At 39.2% G+C, this 23,187-nt stretch overlaps 2 protein-coding genes across 6 annotated transcripts in view; both read right to left on the bottom strand.

Annotated features, from left to right (window-relative positions):
* The window catches only part of PH4alphaEFB (prolyl 4-hydroxylase subunit alpha-1), a 151,772-nt gene that overhangs the window by 97,856 nt on the left and 30,729 nt on the right, over positions 1–23,187 (bottom strand). Inside the window, exon 1 of one of the 5 annotated variants that reach the window (XM_067351085.1) lies at positions 8,548–8,611. The exons of the other annotated variants lie outside the window; for them this stretch is intronic. The gene's annotated coding sequence lies outside the window, so the exon portion shown is untranslated. Of the gene's footprint in view, positions 1–8,547; positions 8,612–23,187 lie in introns of those variants that run through there. 5 annotated transcript variants of the gene reach the window in all.
* Vhl (von Hippel-Lindau) lies at positions 7,335–8,762 on the bottom strand. Its single transcript, XM_012363799.1, has 2 exons — positions 8,548–8,762; positions 7,335–7,602 (listed from the first exon to the last, which is right to left on the bottom strand). Exons 1-2 carry the CDS (start codon positions 8,760–8,762, stop codon positions 7,335–7,337), a joined length of 483 nt encoding a protein of 160 aa, XP_012219222.1.

The raw sequence follows: 23,187 nt of genomic DNA on the forward strand, positions 1-23,187 counted from the left end.
CGAGTGTGTAATCTATTATTGAAGATTGCGAACCGAAGATAATAACGTTACCGTGATTGACGGTCGCGATTGATTGCTGCGAATAGTCCATTTCTATTTTCTCTCATTTATAATCTATTATCGTCACACACATGGAATATTCCATAGTGCGTGTGCCAGACCAACTCATATTTGCTTTAACAGAAAGGTCGATTGACGGCTCTCTCCCTTCGCGGTAAAAGAATTTAATAAAATTAAATATTGGTGAAATTGAAAGAAATCGAATAAAAAATCGAAAATATAAAAACGATACTTTCTTGCGACACTCTCGTTAAAATATAATGACATAGTAGGAAAAGAATTTTTATTAATTTTTATTATTGAATTACTACTTAATTAATCATAACGTATTGAAAGAAAAATTTATGTACACAAATAAAACTCGATTGCAAATGTTTGCTATGTGCTGTATTAACGTTTCAAATTACGGCGCACTAAAGTCTCAATACTGTTCGAACAGTCGACATGTAATAAAAAAAAGCAATTTGTTCGTGCAAAATTGCAATTTTAGAAAAAAAGAAAGAAACGAGAATTCGATGCTTGTTGGAAATCTGTGGAATTTCGGCGCGGAATCCGTCAGACAGTGAAAAGGAATTTCTCTAGGCAAAAAGGCAAAGAGCAGAATATCGCGTTTTACCCCACTGTTACGACGGTTCTGTCTCACCCTTCTCCGCGCCTTAACCGCATCGTGCTAACGAGAATCAATTTCTACGAACTTGAAAAAGGGACGCTACGATTAATTAATTATCGGCTAAGAGTGTGGATGGGTAAGGTAATGCGGAAGAATATAAAAGGATGTTGAGCGGGGAAAACTGAGGAAAGTTTCAATGTCGTTCAAGGCGCGAACGAGTGCCGCCTTTTAATTAGACTCACTTATTATCAATTATTATCCTTTTACGAAAATATGAATTTTTTGTTCGACGTTGTTGCAAAATAATTTAGTCTAACGCAACAATGTTCAATTAAATTAAAATAAAATTTAATTAAGACTTTAAAGCTTAAAACTAAAACTATTAATTAAAATATATCTGTTCATATAGAGATAAATTAATTACAATTTAACACAATTTATTTTCGAAATATCGACCATCAATAACCGTAATACGACTTGACATTCTTCCGAAATTCAACGTGAATAACGCGAACCTTTCACGACGCGTGCCATTCACAATGGTTGTAATCGGAACCGCTGTAGTTAGCATTGAATAGCTAAAACCACCTATGCGAGGAGAACGTCAGATTATGCAAAATTTGAACATGATCGATGTGGAGAGCTATTCTGAAATCTGTAATTCCAGATGCGCGAAACAAGAGCCAAGCTTCTCCTCATTTGCGACTACATTTTAAATGAACCGAATAACAAAAGAAAAATAGAAAAAAATAAGCTACATGCTAAACAAAAGACGAGGCGATAAATCGAACGAGTTTAATTAACTTGATTTAGGAGACATTTTGTACAGAAGCGACAACTCGCGACGAACCAACACACATCTTGATCTCAACAAGTTATTATTTTCTCACTTTCGTAATTATATGTAATCGCGAATCGTTTTGTACGATTCAACTGCGATTCACTTGCGACAGCTATTTATCGGAATATTCAGCGAATTTCAGCGCTGAAAAACGAAAGATGACTGCCGGCTTGAACGTCGCTTTAGATCAGGACATTTAATCGGTACAGAATCGGTACCCCGCCGTGTTTTCCACGAATACGTCGTAATTACCAATTACAAGTAGCGACTAATTACGAGTAATTACGAGAAAATTCCGCGTCCTGCAGCAATCGGGGTTGTTCTTCTAATTAGATATCGGCGCGGGCGTCGCGACGTCGTTGTCGCATTCCTGGCACCGACGCCGGTCGATTCGCGCTCGTCCCGGCGCGATTCACCGATTGCTAATTAATTGGCGTACTAATTACGGCGACGTGACTTCGACACTCGCTTCGCCGTTTGCCATGGAAATGCCACAGCCCTCGCCGAATGCATTACGCGCATCGACGCATTTCGACGACGGTGTACCAACGGCGTACCGCAAATTTTATTTAATTCCGATAATGGATTATGTAAAGAGCACACTTAAAATTTTTAAGGTAGTTGCCGGCGTTCGTGGAGCAGCAAGTTTCTCAATCGTGCTTTTAAGCGATAGTTTATAACGTTACAGAATTTCGTCGTAAAGGTTGTATGCGTCGTTGAAAATATATCGTGGAACGAAATGCAAGAGGCTTCTTTCCAAATAGAGAGAGAGAGAGAGAGAGAGGATAAAAAGAAATACACTTAATTGTGGTAACGAGCTTTTCTCAATCAAGAAGGATCATAAATAATCCTTGGAAATTTCCGAGTGTAACGCGCTCCTAAGTGGACGTATACGAGCTAATTGCTTCGACGGTACCCCATATATACGGTTTAATTGCTCCAACTGCAGCAGCAGCAACGAAACCGTCCTCAGAACTTGCTATCAAGCGAGAACCTACTTAAAGAAGTTACTCCTCCCTTCCGTTCGCATCTGCAAGGGATGCGGCGATGTAGCGCTTGTCTTAAGCGCCGACGGCCGCGATTTAATAAAACGGAGTTTCATATTACACGACGCCTTAATAACTATTAATTTCCATCTCTTTATCTCCCGAATGAATGAATATTTTACGAGAATTTATGAATCCGTATGATCCCGCCTATCAATAAGGCTTGGAACATTGGAAGCTTATTTTCAAAACAATAAATACGTGACGCGATGATTGACTCGTGCTTGACTCCATTGAACCGTGAGCTTTGTTTCGTCAAGAAAATAAACACGAATTACGAATACAACGTGAAATAAATATGTTATCAATCACGCACGTGTCACGCTCAAACGAATTGAAAGATAACCGGTGGTCGATTGATTTAAAAATTCACCGCGATTCGAGAGAAAAAGTTGAACAAAACGCAAATGACGAGCGTATGATTGAAGACAGAACTGACGTTTCGTTATTCTATTTATTCCGTGTTTTTTTTTTCTCTACAATATAACGATGCATGCTTCGATAATCTGGATTTCCGTTAATAACTAACAACTTGAAAGCCTCTCACGAATGTACGCAATTGCAAATATTCGATTTACAACGGTGCGATGTTTGAACAGCGGGCGTGCAAAAACGGGGAACGCGATGCGACAACGCGGTACTCAAACGGCGTTTAATAATTTCCTTTGCTTCCTTTTTTTACGAAAATCAATAAATTACCTCGCATGAGAGTCTCCACTGATTGGAAGTGCCGATAACAAGTACGAATTTCTATGCGATCGTTTGCTTCGTGATTGCTCGACATTGTCACAACTATTAATTACATGTTAAATTTCGTTGGAATAAATATTGACTTAAATATAGCGAATTTAGTAACCAACTTAATTCTCAAGACACACTAAATATCCGTATCTGTTCCTTGATATTTTTCCGTCACACAATCTTCACAGATAACATTGGTACATCAGCAGATGAAAGTCACGCATAACCATATCCGTGTTAATTAATACGTCTGAATCAGCTTTGTGCGATTAGAGATTCCTAACTAATGGACAGGCTCTCGGATTTCACGAACCGTACTTGCTCACATATGTGTGACGTATAGGTACCTCTCGCGACAATTTCACACCTAAAGATTGTTCCATCTACAAAATTATAAAATTATTTCAATTCTTTAGAATACCATAATTGGGGGGGGGGGGAGATAAATATTGAAAAAGAAATTGCTTGTATACCGCGTGTTTCGCATGTAGAATGGAAAACTTTTCCACGATGCAAATGGACGCGAGTTTGTTCGCGTCGGACAGCTGTTCTTCAAAAATTGAGAGCTTTCCGCGTAGCATAACGATTTGCATATCGGAATTCTAACGAAAAGCTACTGCTGCAATCGCCGCGTGGCGGTTTGTGCCGTTACGCGGTGCAGTTTCACGGTTGTAATCGAAATGGTTGCACCTCTGGGAACCGTGCGGTTTTCGCCGCGCGCGCTGTTTGTACGATCTTCCGCGGGGGCGTATTATGCGCTAGCCAAAAACCACAGACGACGAACTTCGGACCCGGTCATGATTAAACCAGTATTAAACCCAAAGCTTCGGGAAGCGGGCGACGACGTCAAAGTGTGCGCGTAACAACAAACTTCGGCTATGAACTCCACGAATCTGCCAAGTGCATTTGCGATCTGCCAGAATCGTTGTTCTCATGGTGGTTTCCATTGGATCAGCGATCACCATTAACGCTCAAACTATTGGATGGCGCCGGAAGTCGGCGGTGTCTGGCAAAGCTTTTTTCTTCTTGAAAGAAGCTGGAAAATTTGTAAATCGATACGATAACCTATATTTGAGCGGTAAAATTTTTAATGCTAATCGAATCAGCTCGTCTCCTCCGGAAAAGTATTCTCGTCACCGATGTTATTTCTAAAAATGTTGCAAATGTCAAAGGTTGCATTGGATCCATTTCGCGCTTTGAATTTGCATATTTTCTCATTTGCCTCGAATAATCGAGAGAATTAATTATTGCTAAATTTAGAGCCAAACGGATTTTCCATGGGAATAGAACAGCAACGTTCGTATTTATCGTTGAGTTTGGTCGGTTGTGATCAGTCGTGATCGACTGACGAGTTAGCCGAGCTAACTCCCACGAGAGTGGCTGTACAGGTCAACCTGTAAATCCGAACGCAATGAAGACCACAAAATTTACGGGCGAGACGTGTAAGCACGTTCCAGCATAAAATCGCCTCGGCAGAACTTTCGAAACGACCGATTTCCGCAACCGCGTAGAAATATTTAATGTCAGAATTTTCTAAAAATTGATAGCCAACGAAATTTTTGAGATCTATCAAAAATTTCACTTGCGACAAAATATATGATGAAGATATTTATCATTGCTTCCAAAACAGACATTATTACAAATTGAATAAAATACTCATATGAGCAACAAGTAATTAAAAAAACATTAACATTGTTGATGACATTAAACTTCTAAACCGTTCGTAATTAATTTTGTTCAAGTATTTTTCTCACAGATTTATAATTAAATATTATCTCAGCGCGATTGCACGTGTCATACGAAGTGGCAGGATTTTGAACTGCAGAATTTTTCCAACAGTCTGTCACGTTACGGCTCGAACTTGTCTCTCTTTCTCTCTTTCCCTTTTTCTCTCCAATCTCGTATCCTCGAGCAAAACAATTGTGCAGATTACGATCTTCGTTTTTCTGCGCTTTCTTTGTACAACATCCTACAAATAGCGCGCGAACGGCATTAGCGACAACTTCACTATACTCGAAACACGTAAAATTTCCTTCCTCCATTTTTTTCCACTTTTAATTCCGTCGGTGAGAGACTTTATCTCGATTTTGATATTAGAGATTAATTTAACATACTCTTTATTGATGAAAGCGTGGAACGTACGTTATGTTCGAATATTAATCCGAAATAGGCAATAAGTCTGACCGCAGACACGGGTCGCTCGATGACATACCGCGACGGTTTAAAACCCATTAGGGTCAGGATGGATTAAGAGGAAGTGACCAGAGTCCATTTAGCGCGTGTTTAATCGATTGCTGACTACTCGAATAAACGCGATGGAAATTGACTTACCGATAGCCCTCTCCGCGCCTCTCTACGCCGCCTCTTCCTCCTGCGCTGATCCCCTCTTATTACAAGTGAGCGTATAATAAAAATATCACAAGACGCAGCTAAGAACGCGTCTTCTTCTGCACACTCTCGTGTCTCGCTTACGGAATAGCCACTGCTTTTTGATTTTTATCCAGTTTTACCGCAGTTTTATTTCAGCGATTATTCCGAATTGCGAGAGGCGAGCGCATAAAATGTAAAGATTTCCTGAAATAAACGCTTGTAAAGGTGTGTAAATCATTCGGGAATCATATGTTACATAAAAATATATTTTTTCTATACAGTTTTGTGACAGCATAACATATATTTTTGTACTTTATACAATATTGTAGGATACGTATACTTGCTACAATATATTTAACGAAACTGCATTGCGACAATGGGTACGTCATTGTGCATTGCACATCAAAATGTGTTAGATACTTGGCTAACCGTTAATTAACGAAGGAAAGTTTTCGGAATATCTCGAGCTCACGTGGAAAATGAGAGGAACGTGAAAGGAGCGAAAAGGACGAGGCGCAGAAGAGAGGAGCCAGTTAATACCTTCGGAACTCTACTAACAAATTGCGGAAACGAGCTCGGATTACTATCGAGCATCTACGATTTTCCTGAAACTTCCTGAGCGACGTACCTAATCGGAATCGTTATCAGGAGTTAGGACGTCAAGAGGATTCGTTGCGAAATTTATTCACCAATAAACGAAGCTATACGTCATCGCTAGATTTACACCCATAAATATAAGACTATGAATATATAAAAATGTTAGCGGAAAAAATAATCTATCACATATACATATTCACTTGCGAGACAAATGTGTATGGCAAGAAATGCAACTAAATAAAAATGGCAACTTTGCGCAACGGTGTTTCCCTCAGATCTCTGCTTTTCTAAACATTTTTCTCAAGTAGAGAAGCCTATATTTCGGTATACAATCTAAATATTCTTATTGGAGCGTTTCAACTGATTTTCGCAACCGTATTATCGCCTCCTTAATATCATCTTGCATTTGTATATTCATAATCCATAATTAAAGATTTAGATATGCTTAACCGCACCCATCGATTAGTCTCATTAAAACATTAAAGGAAAAATATCCGATTTGAAATGCAATTCATTATTAAAAAAAAAATAATAAAATATTGTTTTCTTAAATAAAAATGTTTTAATATTGGTTTAATATGGTCATAGATATTAAATGTATGTATATTGTAATCTTCTTCTTGTGAAGAATAAGGAATCATAAAATGTTAACTTTTTTCTTTGCAAAAATGTTCAATTTTTTCCGCTATTATCCTAATCGCATAAGAACGGTTACAAGTACATTACGAGTGGTCATATTTCGGTTGTTGGAGGTGCTGACAGGTTAACTCGCACCGGGACTTGTCGCATTTTAACCTGTTAACTGGGAAAATTCGCGACTCAAGTCGTCCTTTGCAAATACCTCTGCAATTTCTTGGACAAAGTAGCTGAATTCGTCGCGAAAATGTAAAAATTACATTCGCACATTATTCGTGCGTCATTTGAAATAAACTCGTATTCATATTTCCGATGAGCAAGACAAGTTAATTCGTTTTTGGTCACTTTTAATCGTACAGAGAGAGAGAGAGAGAGAGAGAGAGAGAGAGAGAGAGAGAGAGAGAGATCGGTTTTTTATCGAGAAATTACTCAGTTAACAGGTTATGATCGTACGTTTTCTCGGTAGAGTGTGAAAAACCTCATACTGCAGACTCTTTGGAATATCGAGATCAAAAGCCTTCGAATCGTTCAACAGACATTTTTTGACGGTCTTCAGTGACAATTCCTTTAGAGTGAACATCGGTAGCACAATATACACGTTGGTCCTCTCGATCCTTCGCGGCAGCTCGCTCTCCCTCATGCCGCGGTATTTCTCAAACCAGGGCACAGGAAAGAAAACGTCGTGCTGGTCCACCAAGTACCTATTTCGTTTCGCCTTAGGTATTATTAATTCGCCTAACGAATTTTTGGAAGAAAAAACTTGGCACTATGTGGCAATGTGCGAGGAATATTAGAAGCTGGCGAATGCATGAAATATTTGAAAGCTAGCGAATACGAGGAATATTTGAAAGCGAGTAATGCGAAAGCTGGTGAATGCGAGAAAGAGTTTTTCCGCTAAGTTTTTGCCTAATCTTTTTACCGACAGATTTGCTCGTCAAGTCAGTAGTAATATACATGTCGAAAAGTTAAAATAAAGTAAGATGCTTCGGTGAAAAAAATCTGGCGATAATTTTCCAGATATTAATCATTAAATTTCACAATAAATTAAATTTCTAAAAAAATAGCGAGCAAGATATTCTCCAATATCATTGTCTGCAATAGATATTATTTTCTGCACGATTGGCTTGTCAGCAATGTTAATTTAATTTTATTATAGCTACAAAATATTTTGGAAAGAATTGCTGATTATTTTAGGCTTTACTCCTTTTTGATATAACACAACTATAACAAAGTTTATTTCGCGTATTCATCAAGTTGCTTTTCTCAACGTTGAAGAATTTAACTCTTTATAAACTAAGATAAACCACACGTTAAGAGATGACAAGATGAATAAAAAAAGGTATTAATTGGAAAGCTCACCGGAATTATCTTACTTTACTTCAAATGCGCACTTTTTATAGATTTATTGCATCTTTTTGTATAAGCTAATTTTTTGTATAAATCAGATAGTTACAAACTTAATTTGCTCCAGAGTTCCCTTTCAAGTTCTTCGATAGAGTACTCTCAGAATTTTTGATCCTCGTTATTGCAATCGGAATTATTCATGATTTTCTCATACATGATAATTTACAGTAGATCAACGTTCTGCATTGCGTATTGCTGCCGATATAATATCGACAAGAAAATGATAATTGCGTAACACATACCTGTCCCACGTTTCTCTATTGACGAAAATCCACGGATGAGTCACAAACGTGTTTATTTCCTTGGACTCTCCAGGTGACAGATCGCCGTAATCAACCGGCTTCCCTCCATAATCTATCCAGTACAAGGTAATGCAGTGAGGCGTTCTGTTAATAAATCTGACGAAGGATTCGAGCTGGCTGTTGAGCGACCGGAATGGATGTTGTCTTTCATCCATTTTGCAATTTATTGCTCTCCGCTTCCTCTTCTTATTTTCGTAATGGAATTTCGAGTCTTTACTAATCTCTCTTGTCCTCTCTCCTCGAGAACTGAAATTAAAGATTATGAAGGAAAGTTAATTAAACGACGGCATTGCACGTTGGAATTCGATAAATACAAAATCTGTTGTACTTGTTCGCTATCTACAGTGGAATATTGATTCTCTCATTTCTATTTTATTTTTACTTTTTATTTTTATTTTTAAATTTATTCGTTAAATATATCGAAAATCGGAGTTTTGGTTTGACAAACGGAATTTTGTCCTTAATCTCCACATTCCGTTTCTCAATATAAAAAACATAGCGTATCGATGACCGATAATCTTCTTAGAGCCTCAATTTGCCTTTCAACATTTTCGACAAACTGAATTGTATCCCCGAGGCGATACGAAAAACACGAAAATTCGGTTTGTCACGGGTAAACAAGCCTATCTATGAAAATCGATTTATCAAGCACGGTTGCATCGCTTGAATTTGAAAAAGGAGAGAAAGAGACAGGGCAGAAAATCGATTGTGTCACAGGAATTTACTTAACCCGAATTCAATGCGATTTCCACGATGACTCGTCTAGAGTTAGAAACGCTTTACAAATTTCATTGCGAGCAGAAAAATATAATAATAATAATTCTGTATTAACAATAAGTCATAAAAATAAATATTTTTTTAACTTTTAAAGTTTTTAAATAACTACTAATATCAGTCATAGGTTGTTATTATTTTTTCTCACACTTTTCATACAAGGAAATAAATTTCTAATAATAACGTCGCAAATCCGATTACAGCAAACGCTAATTAAATCCGCTTAGAGACAAATGCGCAGGAACTAATTAGTTGCGCGAATGATTAGCTGCGACGACGACGAAGGGACGAAGGGGGAGAATCGAGCGAAGCATTTGCGATTTCAGTGAAGTTCCGAAGAGTCTCAAAGTGTTCCTAGAGACGATTACAAAGAGGGAAAAAGAGGGATAGAGGGAGAGAGAGAGAGAGAAAGAGAGAGAGCGAGAAAGGGGAGGGGGGGGGGAGAGAAAACGGTGCGTTTTCCAGGATACGTAAACAGACGTACACAGACGGTCCCGTCTGCTGTATCTTGCATTTTCGCCCTTCGGCGCTCCGTAAAATCAAGCAGTCCGTTAGAGACGATCCGCGCTCTCGATGGCTTACAAAATAGCGAAACAATGCCGACGAACGTCGAAACTCCATTACGGTTTTTTGCAGAGGCGAGCGGCGGGAGAGTACACACGCGCGCAGAATTTCTCTCGTATAATATGTACGAACTTTTGTACGCGAACTTTTGTGCATTTTCGTCTTGTTTCCACTTGTGGGATTAATCTGGCTGAGAGAAACCTTAAAAGCGCAAATCGATGACAATTTGTGCTTTTTGCGCCATAAAAAAATTTGCTTGGGGCATTGTGCGACATAATCGAATCGTCTGATCGTTCTGTGCGCGCAACATCAGCTCTCTCATCCCGCTCTCTATTCTCTGACACTTTCTGGTTTTTCGGAGCCTCATTCATTTCTTACAATTAGTTATCCTGATTTATTTGGTAATATTGCGCGATTTATTAGCGCCAATATTGACGATAGAAATGACAAATCTTTGGGGTTCCAAGTCCAACGAAACGTCAATATAGAAGTTTTCCGAGTTTTCCGATTTTCTGAGACCGGCTTGCGATTCGAAATGTGACGCGCCGCAGTCAGAATTAGTGACGACAGGGAGAGCAAGATTTACGTCCGGCGGAGTTCCGGCAATAAGAAGTTATTCCGTATATCTTGCGAGATTTATCGTGACGACTCTTTCTCGCGGGATACCAAGTTTCGGCGCAAGTTTCATCCGTGTCTGAATTTGAAAATTACCGCTGTATATCATAAAGATAATCGTGTTTTACCATCTCATTTCGCTAGATCAATTTCGTGCGTGCAGGCGTGAATAAATAATGACATAAATCAATGCTAATCAGCTTTGCGATAAAATACGTTCGCGCACAAAATATATGGAGTGCGCGATCGATCTTTCCTTAACTAAAATGTCAAGCGTTTAATTTAAATTTATCATCGAGAACTTTTAATTATAATAATAATATAATACACTTTTAACTCGATGCATTTTTACGCAATTTTTTTTTTTTTTTTTGCATTTTTCATATATACACGTCTCGGAAAATATATGAAAAATTACTAAGGAAAAAGAAGATGAGTCTTTTAACAATTACAATATCAATGGTTATAATTTAATGCCAACATGTACATTGTCCGCACTAATTTAACATCATAATTTTTTTGACAGCTTATGAATAATATTAGACACCGCCCGTTCTAAAGGCAGGACGACTGGAATTCTTCAACGAGACACGTTTGTTCGGTTGAATTTATATTTTATCGCCGGTACGCGGATCGTCCGCAAAAATTTTGTAACAGCTAAATTACTCCGTCGGGAGGAATATTTCTGCGGGCAAAGCTCTTCGTGCGCAGCGTTGTGAAATTTCCCGGGAACTCTCAAAAGCGAAAATAGCGTTCGAGCCGGAATTCGAACATGGCACCACCAAACATACCGTAAAAGCGTAAAAAAAAAATACGGACCGAGCGAGGCGTTACATTAATTCGCATTTTTGGTGACGAACCCCGTGGTTTCGCCCGTTTCGAGTGACACGAGTGCTTTTTTTTATCTCTCCTTTTTTTACGTAGCCTTTGAAAATATTTCGCTGAAAAAATGGACAGGATCGCTTTAACAAGCTATGATTACCTTAAAAATATAATAAACGGCAAGCGCTTCGCGCCTACATGATAAATTGATCAACTTGTGGGATTGGTCGAAAAAAATTGGCTTTTACTGTGAAAAACGGTTATCGCAACGGATTTCCCTCGTGACACTCGATCTACAAAAAAATCACGATGACGTTTCAAACTTGCAATTAACAATGCATTAAAGCGTAAATCCATGAGCGGTAATCCATCTTCTTTTTTCATATTTCGTGGTAAGAAAGCGACGAAAGTGCGTTATCGTCGATCACTCGGTTTTTTATCGTTTAGCTCTTCCCTCGTCGTATTGATGGATTAGAGTCTCTTAGAAAGCTGATAGGGATTAAATTGACTGGCGATTACGGCTCTCGTGCCGTCTGTTCACATTTGGGATCACTGCGATTTGCACGATAATTTATATTCGCATGAAAATCAAGATAAAAGCGCTTAATGAAATTTCATGTTAAACACGATATGGCATTCCCTTTGACACGAGTTTTATTCGACTGTGTGTGATGATATTTGTCGATAACGATTAAGTTGAAAGTATAATGTGACCGACATTCCCACGAAATAGATATTTTACGAATAATGACGAAAATCCGTAACAAGTTCCGAATGTGAATATATAAATCTATTTTCAAATTTATCTTAAAATTTGTCATTAATATTTCGTAATAAATTGATCATTTTAATGAATAAAAACATTCGATTGCTTTGTGTCACTTGCTAAATACAAATAAGTTACTCTCTAGAAAAAAAAGAGGAAAAAACTGAAATTCTTTCCATCATATTTTTTCTGTATATTTTTCGATAGAATACAATTAAAATTAATCGTCCGCCTCTTTATGTCAAACGTTTAATGTCAAAGAATTAATCACATTTCTCGGCCATTCCAATGTGATGATCAATCGATAGCGGGGAAATGCCTTACTAATGCAGGGCTGATTTTGTACCCGGATGCTGCACAGTCGTGCGGACAATTGCTAGAAAGTACGTAAAACAAGAGATCGAGCTTGCTATTTCGACTTCTCGTGCTGTAACCACAGATTGCCAGAGACAGGAGGAAACCTGTCATTGTATAACTCGCCTGGTAATTTGTAACTAATTCCGTAAAATCGCTGCAAGAAGGAAGAGCTGCAGCAGCGTCCCGGTGAGAGTTCTCTCTCGCCTAACGAAACCTCGTTTGCCTCACCGCAGAAACGATCATTGCACATTACAACGCGTAAATAAACCCATGCGCCAAATATTCGAAACAAGCCGATAATTAGAGAGCCCTGAGATAGACATGGCAATTATCCGCAATGTTTGCAGCATGTTATATGCGATATATGCTGATTATTTTGCGTTATACAAATTGTTTCTATTATAATTAAGATAAAATTTTTATCAAAAACCGTGGATATCATATTTTCCTAATGCTATTTATGACTGGAACGATTTTCCTTTCAAAACAAAGTGAGTTAGATACAGCCAGCAGATAAAACGATAGAAATCTTTCAAGTTGAAAATCGAGGGCGATTAAAATCTATCGGTCAGAGAGAGAGAGAGAGAGAGAGAGAGAGAGAGAGAGAGAGAGAGAGAGAGAGAGAGAGAGAAAGAGAGAACTAGTGATGTATTTATTTGCGCCAAAGCTAGTCTGATAGATATCCTGCCAAACACGTAAACGATATATATCTGACAAACTAACATGGAAGATGGAGTGGTATCCAATAAGACCGTTCGGCAATTCGGTCGTCGCGCGAAAAATAAGATATCTCGTTTTCTTTATAGAACAAGAGTAATAAAATATTTGTTAAGAAAAAGAAATATCCAGATGCAAATCTACAAAATTTTCAGATTATAATACCACAAAACAAGAAAAAAATTTGGAAGCTCAGACGGAGAACCCGCGGTACGTCGCGAGTTAATAAAAGTCGATGAAGTTGTAATTCTGTCGTAAGAAATAAGAACGGGTTTGCGCGTTTCCCGATTCAAGCCAACTCGCATTCGTGATTCGCTCGCTCGCTCGCTCGACTCGACTCGCCAGATGTATGCACAGTTGTCTGCAGCGAGAAGACGGCGCAATATTGGGGTTTGCAGCCTCGTCAAGTATTTACTTAGGCCGAGTTAGACGCGTAGTGAGAAACGAAGACCACGAGATGCAGACCGAGAAACGAATACTTTATTATAGCGCTGCACACAGCTAGTCTTGAAATTACAAAGGAACCGTGCGCATCGTCGTGCAGCTTGATATACAAACACGAACATGCTAGGCTGCGCAACAAAAACAATCTGACCATTCTCATCTCGAATTCCATTTGAGAGATTTACAGAAGAAATATTTTTCTTTCTTAACTCACTGTATAATTTTTCTACAAATATCGATACTTTATATAAGTTTTAACACGCCAGTTATAGTTACTTATATTATTTTTTTACCATTTTATATTTTCTGATTTTTTTAGCTTTTCCATGGAATAAATGTTTTACATTCTAAATATTTCCTCAATAATTCACATTTTAATTTAACAATAATTTTATAATTAACTCTAAATTTTTTCTAAACATTTAATTCAATAGCGAAGAGAATCAAGTAAAAGCAAACGCAATTTTTATTTCATTTTTAATAGTGATGTTAATTTAAAGTCTACTCTAAAATTTCATAATTTATTACAATTGCAATTTTTCTCTCATTTCTTCAGTTGAAAACAAGCTCTCTGAATTTACGATATTTCTTAAAAAAAAAAAAAAAAAAAGAAAAGAAAAGAAAAAAAAAGATCCGCAGACTTGAACATAAAATACGGTCTGCTAAAACTATGTTGCATCCGAACAAACTGCAACAATCTCGTTTTTTTTTTTTTTTTTTTTTTTTTTTTGATCATAAAAGTGACGGCAATTTTGATCAGGCGATTTACGCTGATCGGATGCCATTATACTCTGTTACCATTCGTTTACTCCAGAGGTATACCAATGATCTACGCTGTCGATTACACCGGTAATTTCAAGCACGTAGCCGCGTCCCGCTTTGTGGGTGTCCACAAAGGTTGGCAAACAAATGAGAACGCCCATTGTATATCGATTGTGCTGGTATCGATCGCGGGGACAATGGGGGATAATTGAGCATGCACATTACGACCACTGGATATTCAAATCTAACCGTAATTCAGGCATAAAAATAAAAGCGTGTAAGCAAAAATTCCTTTCTAATTCTATTCTTTTAAACTGTGTTTTCTTACGTTTCTTCTTCCTACGCTCTGAATGAAACCACTTTATATTCTTTCTCGCCTTGAGGAAAAGAAAGAAAGACAGATTTCAATGTTACGAATGTAAAGAGAAAGGGGGAGCGCAGCAGTAAATAAACATAAAGGCTTTTCGCACTTCCGTCCGGGTAGAGCTGAAACATTTGGAAAATCAAATGATATTTTAATGGACTTCTGGCGGGAATGCACTCTCGACGCGCGGCGTGGATTCAAAACGGGGCGAAAACAAATTTTCGCGATGGAAAAGGCAGGTGGCCGCTTCCATTAACGGAGATCGGATCTCCCTCCAGACTTTTCTAATGAGAACCGCATGTGAGAACGGAGCCGTTAGTATTCGAGAAGAATGAAAACGAACGGTGCGCTTCTTTCTTGTCAGCGCGGCCGGTCGATAGTTTTTCCCATTTAGATTTTTTCATATTTCTGCTGCAACGAAAAATCGTAAGACTGACGCACGCATGTTTTTAACAACAAATTTTAACAATAAATCTATTGTACAGCTCGCCAACTTAATAAAAAGATTTTAATGATGATATTGACAATTAGCTATTTGATTCTATTTTAAATTAACTCTAAAATTTTCATCAATCATTATCCGATGTTATAATTCTGAAAAAGCAGCAGATAGTCGAAAATTATCACTCTATTATTGGGGTATAGCCACTGAGCTTGTTATCAGTGAACTTGTTGTCGCGACACATCACACAGATTTAATTATGATACGCATGACGTACTAATGCAGTTATTAGCAAATGCGAGGGCTTTGATCGTTATCTGGAATTACCCGGAAATACGACCCGTATTCGCAAAACGAAATCGTTCCATTCGCGAGAATAGAAAAAAATGGCTGGCTAATGGCACGCATATTGCGTAACAGCTATCAACGATCTATACGCGCCAACAAATTCCTGCGCGCCAGACTGTCGCGAAACAATGTCTGGCATTCCATTAATAAAATTTCGCTTGATACACGGGATGGCGCGATGCTGCCTGTCCCTTGTAACGTTTCAACACGTACAAAAAATATGATATATATTTTTTAAAAAAAAAGTATTCTTTTTAATAAACATACTATTTATCAACAAAATCGACGCATCTTGATAAAATTATTACAGCTCCGTGATATTTGGTTTTGTAAAATATTAGTCTGTAATATTTGAAAGATAAATTATATGCAAAGTGTCACGTGAACTTGAAATGCATCGATTTTTTCATAAACAGTGTAAGCAAGAAAAAAACAATATTTTGAGAAGAAATGCACATATACTTGTTAAACTAAAACTTGTTACATCCGGAATTCTAATTTTCTAACATAATCCTTTAAGATATTCCGTTTTCCCAGCTTTCAACTTGTCGCGCGATTTTGCTTGCAGGGACGAAGGACGCAGTTAACGCAGTGCGTGCTACATCACGCGTGCATCGTCGCCACGTATCGCCAAGTCGGCAAACCGCGGAATTTACGGTAGTTTCGATTCATAGCAAACAGCATGTAATCCTTGCGCTGTTTGCGCCCGAAGCCCCGAAGGCAAATAAGGGTAGGTGAGGGGAGATTACGAGCAGGTACGAACGAGAAGTCGGAGACGAGGGATAGTGTGATCCCTAGCTTTGCGCATGCAATGCGAGATTCCCCCAATGTCGCTGCCGCCGCCGCCGCCGCCGCCGTCGCCGTCGTCGCTGTGCTTTCGCGCCCCTCTCGCCTCGCAACACATAAGTTTTGCCCTTTTAATGCTGCTCGCAATTAGTCACGTACCTACGCATACTCCCGCGGTATGCAAACGAGGTTAACGTGTGGCAGATGGGACCTCGGGACTAAATGAAATGCGTCGCGTATAAAAAAGTAACGTCACGTCGCGCGAGCGGTATATGACTAAAAGCAGGTCTGTTACTTAAGAGGATATACGGGCTAACGTCTGCTTTTTATATTAAATTATCTAATTTCTAACTTCAAAGCGGCGTCGCTTCGCAGTCACAACACGTTTTCGCAAATTAAACACATACGACCGAAAAGTATGTTTTTATTCATTGCAAATAATAACACAATTAAAGAATTAAAAATTTGAATATTGCCAATTAGAAATCTAGAATGCTACTTGGAGAGAACATCTTTGATCTTCATATAAAAATAAAAAGAAGCGGAAAATTCAAGAAGGCTTTCAAAGGTTATCCGAAACATCGATTCGAGGCTACCTCGATCTATCATCTTTCCCGTCTCATTTCCTTTCTTGTCTTACAGCGGGTATGAGGTGAATTTCGATTTGATCTTGAAAATGCGCTGCATGACACGTTACACATGAGTTTAATGGTTTGAAGTAGCTGTCCAATAAGCGGAAGAGGCGTAAATCCCACAGATCTTTCACGAAGACGTTTATGATTTCAGACTACGCGAAATTGTGCAAAAAGTATCCTTTGCCCATTGTTGCATTGCAACAATATTTCTCCATTATTATTATCGAACTTGTAGTAATATTATAATGAAATTAAAACTACAAAAATTATTTTTATTGTCGTATTAAAAAAAATTTTAACGTTCGGCAGCGTATGTGTGTTTGAAGGAGACGATGAGCTAATGGGCCTACTTGTATCGCAAGTCTATCTGTTGAAACTCGGTCGCCTCAAAAGCGTAATCAGAAAGGCAGTGAAAATAACTCACTTGCGCAAAGTGTTTCGCGAAATTATTTTAAGTAGCAGCCTGCTTGTGAATCGCAATGGATTCATGCATATTCAGGCGAGGCGTGAGACGCTGGATTACGCGGCAAGTGCAAAGTATTACACTTATGATTATTCAATAGAAACTGCGAAATTCAGTTTATTGCCCGAGTTAGGCCCTTGTCGACGCTTCGCGCGCGGAACTTTAAGTCAATGCTTATCAAACTCTGCAACAAGACGAAGGAAGTCTTGTAATATATAATGAGCCTTTCGTTATCCCAAAATAGTTAAACTTGGCTGGTAGCAGCTTTGTACGGGACGGAAGCCCCATTTTGTAATACCGCTTGTAGCGCTTCGTGAACTGCGAACATCCTTAACGCAATTAATTTTCTTCTTACTGCAAAACGGATGACGTGAGGCATGCTTATGCAGAGAGAGAGAGAGGGGAGAGAGAGAGAGAGAGAGAGAGAGAGAGAGAGAGGGAGAGAGAGAGGGGGAGAGAGAGAGAAAGGAAGGATCCGCAGTGGTTTATCTTACATTTATCGTAAATCTTTCGATCGATCATTTGAGCAGATCAGTCTGGTGGTTTATATATATATATAAGGAGGAAAATCCGCGTAATGAATAGAACGAAAAGAGAAGAATTCGAGATAAGTTCGTCTCTTCGCCGCAATCTCTATTTTCCGTCTCGCGGAAGGAATCCTATTCCGTACCGATGTTCCCGCGAAACTTCCGGGAATTTGGACAAATCGGCCGTTATTTCTATCATCCGCTCGAGAGGGAGCTTCAAAGCCCGCTCGTTGAACAGATGCTCCCCATCCAATGAGTATTCTCGCTCTATTCCTCTTCCTTTCAGCGCAAAGCTACGCGCGATCTTCATTTTACGGCCTCGGTAATATCGCAATGGACGTGCGTTGTAAGCAAATGAGACGTAAAATGTCTCCTCGTGTCCGCTCATGAAATGTCAAAATTAATCAAGTTGCAGACAGCGATGTTAGAACGATTAAAACAAATAGCTCATTCCTTCGTCAAATCATCAGATCTAATTTTCCATGAGATTACTGACATTAGAGCTGCTAGTTATTATTAATTTGTTTGACAGACAGATTAAATGTAAGTATTTTTAAAAGTACAAAGAAAATTATTTAAAGAGAATAGCGACACATCTTTAAGGAAATTTAAGTTAAATATCGATAATAAATATTTTTTATCCCTGCATCAATTCTGCATAAAAATAAATGTGAAAATTATATTTGTATATAACATTGCTGAAATTTAAATATAAATTAAATTTAAATTAAAATTTAGATGCAATATATATATATATATATATATATATATATATATATATATATATGCTCTTGCATTATTTACAAAGGTTAGTGCGCATTTCGAATTAAAAATCAGCTTTACGTCATCAAGATTGCTCGAGATAAAAAATCACAATCAGTTTAATGGAGTCACTTTATACCACAGTTCGTTAGAAGAACAAGTCACAAATCCACGATAAATCCTACTGTCAATCCCTTCTCGTAGCAACTTAATCCGATCCCTGCAGAAATCGCGATTGCTAATTACGAGCGAGATTCAGATTTATTACTCGCGAATGAAAAAGCGATAAAAACATAAATTACTTTTCGTACCTACGTAATACTAATAAATACGATGCATAAGAGCACGGGAAAAAAGAGCACGGGAAAAATAAAAAACAGAAAAAAGAAGATTCTTTCTCTCGCGAGTGAAGCACACTAACACAAGCTGCAAGCATCATCCCTGGCGAATCCAATAATCTTTTTCACTACGTTCGACTGAAGATATCATCTCTCTTTTTTTTCTTTTAAAGCAACGTAAGAGACACCGGGCGCGCGCTTGAGCCCTCTGCGAAATTTCTGAAATAGACGCACTGCAAAGTACTTGACTCGATTATGAAAATGTACTTTGCCTGTGCTCTTCTCTCTCTCTCTCTCTCTCTCTCTCTCTCTCTCTCTCTCTCTCTCTCTCTCTCTCTCTCGGCTGCGCCTCCGCGCCGGCGACGGCGACGGCGACGGCGACGGCCCTTTTCTCGTTGTTCCCAGTTTCAACGTCTCTTTGATCGCGATATAAATGCCGAGAGCCCGCGATAGACAATGTGCTCTCAGACGCCGTACCGTAACTGAATTATGTCGGTTTATCTTACATTCAGCCAATTGGCTGCTCATTATTCTGTTGCACTGCGTACTGTTTCGATGGTCGACAAGTCGAAATATAGGACGATATATAGGACAAGTCGCAATTGACATATGAAATGTCAATGACAGGATCCCCATTTAGATATGAAATGAACATTTGCGGTAGAGAAATACAAACTATTCTCCACATTTTAACGAAAACAATAGGTAGAAAAGTATTTTACGTATTTACAAAACGTTTTGCGGAAACAAGCTGCATTCGATGGACTCATTTACATTTAATGCAATCGAATGCCATCAGTTACAAATCACGTACAATTGCGCGTTATATTTTGATGCAAAGTACGGACTCTGCATATTAAATCACGTCGTGTGTTATACGTACAATTATTATTTTCAGTCAACCAAAATTTAGAGAGAGAAAACGTCGCCGTAGCATATAAAACAAATTACTTCAAGTATATCAGTCAATTATAATAATGTATAAAACTTGGAGAAAAAGAAATTGTCGTCCATTTTACAATTGTGTAAAACTACATTGTATTATATTATATAAATAAATTCGTACACGAAATGCATTCTTTCGATCCACCATTTGCGGATGTAATATGAGCATGCACCAAACGGCGATGTCAAAAAACGGATGGCTATGTAATTTCAACTCTAAAATGGATACACATAGCGATATTGAATAGGAGTCGGTAAATGCCCCACGGAAAATGTTGTAAACAATCGCTCTCAGACTTCTCTCCACTGAAACACTATGTAGAGAAAAACAGTTAGCTCGATTTAAAATCATCTGGAATTAAAATCGTCCACAAAAGTCCATTGCGTGTATTTTCGAGCGAGCGCTTGGAAGTGCGAGTCGCGCAAAAACTTGGCGCGTTAAGAGCGAATCCTTGATTAAGTCGACGTAAAACGACGGTAACGGGGATAAGGATGTTAAGTGGAACGAATTAACAACGCCGCGTATATACCATAAGCCGCGAAAACTTGAGGCATTCATTCCGACTCACGCCGGAAACTTGGTGCGCGAAAAGCTCGCGCCGATGCGCCGTATTAACGCTCGCGCGAGTCGGCATTATCATTTTCATTTACATTTTCGCGCTCTTCTCTTTTTCGACCGAGCCAACGCTGATATGCGCGAATAGGTAAAGAGGATCGCAACCGCGGCGGACACGAACTCCCACGAGAGAAGCCGGGAAAATTGCCGAGACGGGCGGCGAGAAACCGCCTCCACTCCTTGCCGTCGTCGAGACAGCAGGTAAAGGTGCGACGGGAATCAGAAATGAGAGGACCGCCCCCGCATGCACGCGCGACAAACGAACAATTCCGTCGCCGCTGGTAAGATTGCGCGGAATGTTAAGGTACGTGTACACCAGAATAAAGAACCAACGTGGTAGGAAACGTGAAATCTTTATTTAAGCTTTTCTGTCACCTGGCCAGCGTGTCGAACTGAATGCAAAAACTAACGTATTCAATTTGTTATGGCGTGAAAATCAAAAATGAAATGAAACGAGACTTTGCACTCGCCCTGTACAACAGCCTTTACGTTTCATCCCCGTAATTACCGCCGGTCTCCAGTTGTTTTCACAACGTGTCCCCCTCGGTTCACAATCCTTGTGCTGTCTTTCAAGATAATTGCCTTTCAGGCAATTCGGGTCTCGCGGCGTTTGCGAAAGGAGTTTACGCCGTGGCGCAAAAGAGCAAAAACGTGCACCGGAAAAAAGAGTCCGCTCGCTTGCTCGACTTATTTAAATTAGGACCTGTACGCCAGGTAGTACGCCAGGCTGCTTCGTAACAATGGTTGTCTTTCGAAACTAGGCGCATCGACGAAAATCGTTTTAGCGTTTACGAATGTTTGCGATATTACTTTGATTTTTTAATCAACATGACGCGACTTGAAATTTAAAACCGTGACTGTCGCAAAATAAAATTTTTTCAAAAACGCGCCCATAAATTGCGCGCAAAAGACAAGTAATAAATAAACGCCTTGGAAGGCCTTCCCTAGATAATTTTCCGTCCCTCGCTGCAAGCCTTTTTTATCCCGCTTGAGAAGCATTCTGGAAATATTGTTCAGGCGTTTGAAGAATGAAAGTTTTCACATTGTCGTCGATCGTCATTAATCATCCTCATACATAAGCACGAATTTTATACAGTCGAAAATAGAGAGCGAATCTATTCTGAATATCATAAGCACGCATCTTATTCGAGACGGGTATGTTCCCTGAATCGCGACGACGTCTCTGTTATGGCGGATCAACGTATGACATATCATCGGATTCTCCCATTCCCGGATTTACGAAAAGGGACCTCTTCGCTCTCCGTCGAGCACGGTTTATCTCACGGACGCACGGTGATTTCTCGCGGCGAGTCCGCATCTGATCCAACTGCGCGACGACGAAAGATATTCATACGCCATACCATTTAAGGGCGGCGGCGCGCCCCGGCGGGTCCGGCCATTTTTTACACCGTCTCCGAAAAACTCGGGAGATCTCGCGCGGATGGCAAAATTTGGCCGAGATAAATTCGCAAACTTATTGTTATTGCGCAGAAACTGATGCCCGGATATTACTTACTTCTTCCGAGTTGGAAGCGGAACATGAATCACAAAAATGCTACAGCGGTGTGTAAGAGACTCTCCGGCATATTTCGCGCTGATGGCGCGATATAATGTTTGATCGCGCGATAACATTACTTTTGACAGCGATGCAGTCTCTCGGCGTACTGCTTCGACAGCAAGATCGATCGGTGCCGATCAATTTTCCATGCAAAGTCGCTCGCGGGTGGATGCGCACCTTTAATTGGATTTAACAGCCGTACATCGTTATCGCAGCAACTGCAATATCGCGGTATTCGTTTACGTCGATTTTATAAAACAACGAAAAGTTTCATGAGACAAGTTTTAATGGCTATCCGGAACACGCGGAAGAATATGAGAGGGAAAGAGCTGGTATATTTAATATTCCTTCTATAATATCCGGATATATGACGACTTTGCTCCCCCCAGGATGAAACTCGAAGATTTCCTAGTGCTTCACTCTACTTATTATCTTCATTTCCGCAGCCTCCTCCTCATCCGTACTTTTCGATATGCACTCGGCCGGAGAGAGCTGCGCGGCGCTCTTACCTCGAAATTTTCTTCGCGGGCTGAATCGCCGCTCGACACGAATGAAAATTTACGATTGTAAATCGCGCGTCATATAATATTCGGATATGTATGCGAAAAGTTGTCGAATTTCAAACCGCAAAATATCGTTCGTGCTGTTACATTATCCGCTCGTCGTTATAAACGCGCATCGACATTTTACTCGCACTGTTAAATCCAGAAAAGCAATTATTGATGAATTCAATTAATTACCAGCACCCGGGAATGAGAATGTTTTCATCACGATTGCAATAGATTGCATTGAATCATATCTCTTGAATTAAGAATAAATATGTGCCTGTAATATTCATAAATTCGTTCTACTCCAATTATCTATTTTTAATTAAAAGGCATTAGTTATCGATATCGTGATGAATTTTCATCAAGGCTGTTGCGAAACACGAGGGAAAATTATTACAACGTTTCACCGCAGAGGCAAAGTTTCGAT

The sequence above is a fragment of the Linepithema humile genome, chromosome 3, assembly GCF_040581485.1.
Source record: "Linepithema humile isolate Giens D197 chromosome 3, Lhum_UNIL_v1.0, whole genome shotgun sequence".
Taxonomy (NCBI): domain Eukaryota; kingdom Metazoa; phylum Arthropoda; class Insecta; order Hymenoptera; family Formicidae; genus Linepithema; species Linepithema humile.